We start from the raw sequence: 1,103 nt of genomic DNA, 5'->3' as shown, positions 1-1,103 counted from the left end.
CGCTGCCAGGACAGCAATTGACTTCGAGTAGGTTTCTTTTGCTACAGCAACCCAAGAATTTAATTTTTGGCAGTGGAAGAAATTCAAACGATTCTCAATGAGAGTTATGCAAAGTTCATAAATGCTGGACAACGGATTACGGTAGCGAAGAAAGCGGTAAGAATCTAAGAATTCTAAGAATCCTAAGAATCTAAAATTTTCAGCTCGTCAGCTGGAACTGTACATTTTGCTCGGATTGTACCAAAAACATCACGCTGAGCAATGAAATGGACACATTTCTACATATTGTGAAAGTCAATCATCAGAAGAAGGTGATTATTTCCAAAATTCAAAATTTCGGAAATTCAAAAAATCAAAAATTCTTAAATTCAAAAATTAAGAGATTCAAAAATTAAGAAATTCAAAAATTTAGAAATTCAAAAATTCAGAAATTCAGAATTTCAGAATTTCAGAAATTCAGAAAATTCAGAATTTCAGAAATTCAGAAAATTCAGAAATTCAGAAATTCAGAAATTCAGATATTCAGAAATTCAGAAATTCAGAAATTTAGAAATTCAGAAATTCAGAAATTCAGAAATTAAGAAATTCAGAAATTTAGAAATTCAGAAATTCAGATATTCAAAAATTCAGAAATTTAGAAACTCAGAAGTTCAGAAGCTCAGAAGCTCAGAAGTTCAGAACTTCACCAAACGTTGTTTCAGATGAATGGTCAAGCTACACGGTCGGATTTACTGTATTGGAAGGAATGGGTCGATAGATGGGATGCCGAAACTACAGTAACCGCGCAATGTTTGATCGAGCCTACAGAAGTCCCACAAAATGTTCATGAAGCGAATGGATACATTAGAAGTGTGAATTATCTGTCTACAGTAAGAACTGGTAGTTTTTGAGAAAATATTTTTTTTTCAATAAATTGAAACAAAGTTGACGGGTCCAGCGTCACCACCACGACCGCGTAGCTCAGCGGGTAGCTTTTCACCGGCCAGTTTTGAAAGTTCAAAAAACATGGAAAATTTTAAAATTATGGATTTCACATTATCAGTTTTTTTGTTGAAATTTTCCAACAACGCTTTGTTTAAAATTTTAAAACGATACTTCCAAAA

The 1,103-nt window shown here is 33.0% G+C and overlaps 1 protein-coding gene across 1 annotated transcript; it reads left to right on the top strand.

Annotated features, from left to right (window-relative positions):
* Window positions 1-266: 266 nt before the first annotated feature.
* Window positions 267-890, top strand: CBG24343 (the record flags this gene model as incomplete). Its single annotated transcript, XM_045241080.1, has 2 exons — window positions 267-311; window positions 702-890. 2 exons carry the CDS (start codon window positions 267-269, stop codon window positions 888-890), a joined length of 234 nt encoding a protein of 77 aa, XP_045091313.1.
* Window positions 891-1,103: the final 213 nt, after the last annotated feature.

The sequence above is a fragment of the Caenorhabditis briggsae genome (genome assembly GCF_000004555.2).
Source record: "Caenorhabditis briggsae AF16 supercontig from assembly CB4, cb25.NA_142, whole genome shotgun sequence".
In the NCBI taxonomy this organism is placed as follows: Eukaryota; Metazoa; Nematoda; class Chromadorea; order Rhabditida; family Rhabditidae; genus Caenorhabditis; species Caenorhabditis briggsae.
Note: the sequence above shows the minus strand (reverse complement) of the source record. Positions and strands in the feature narration are given on the sequence as shown.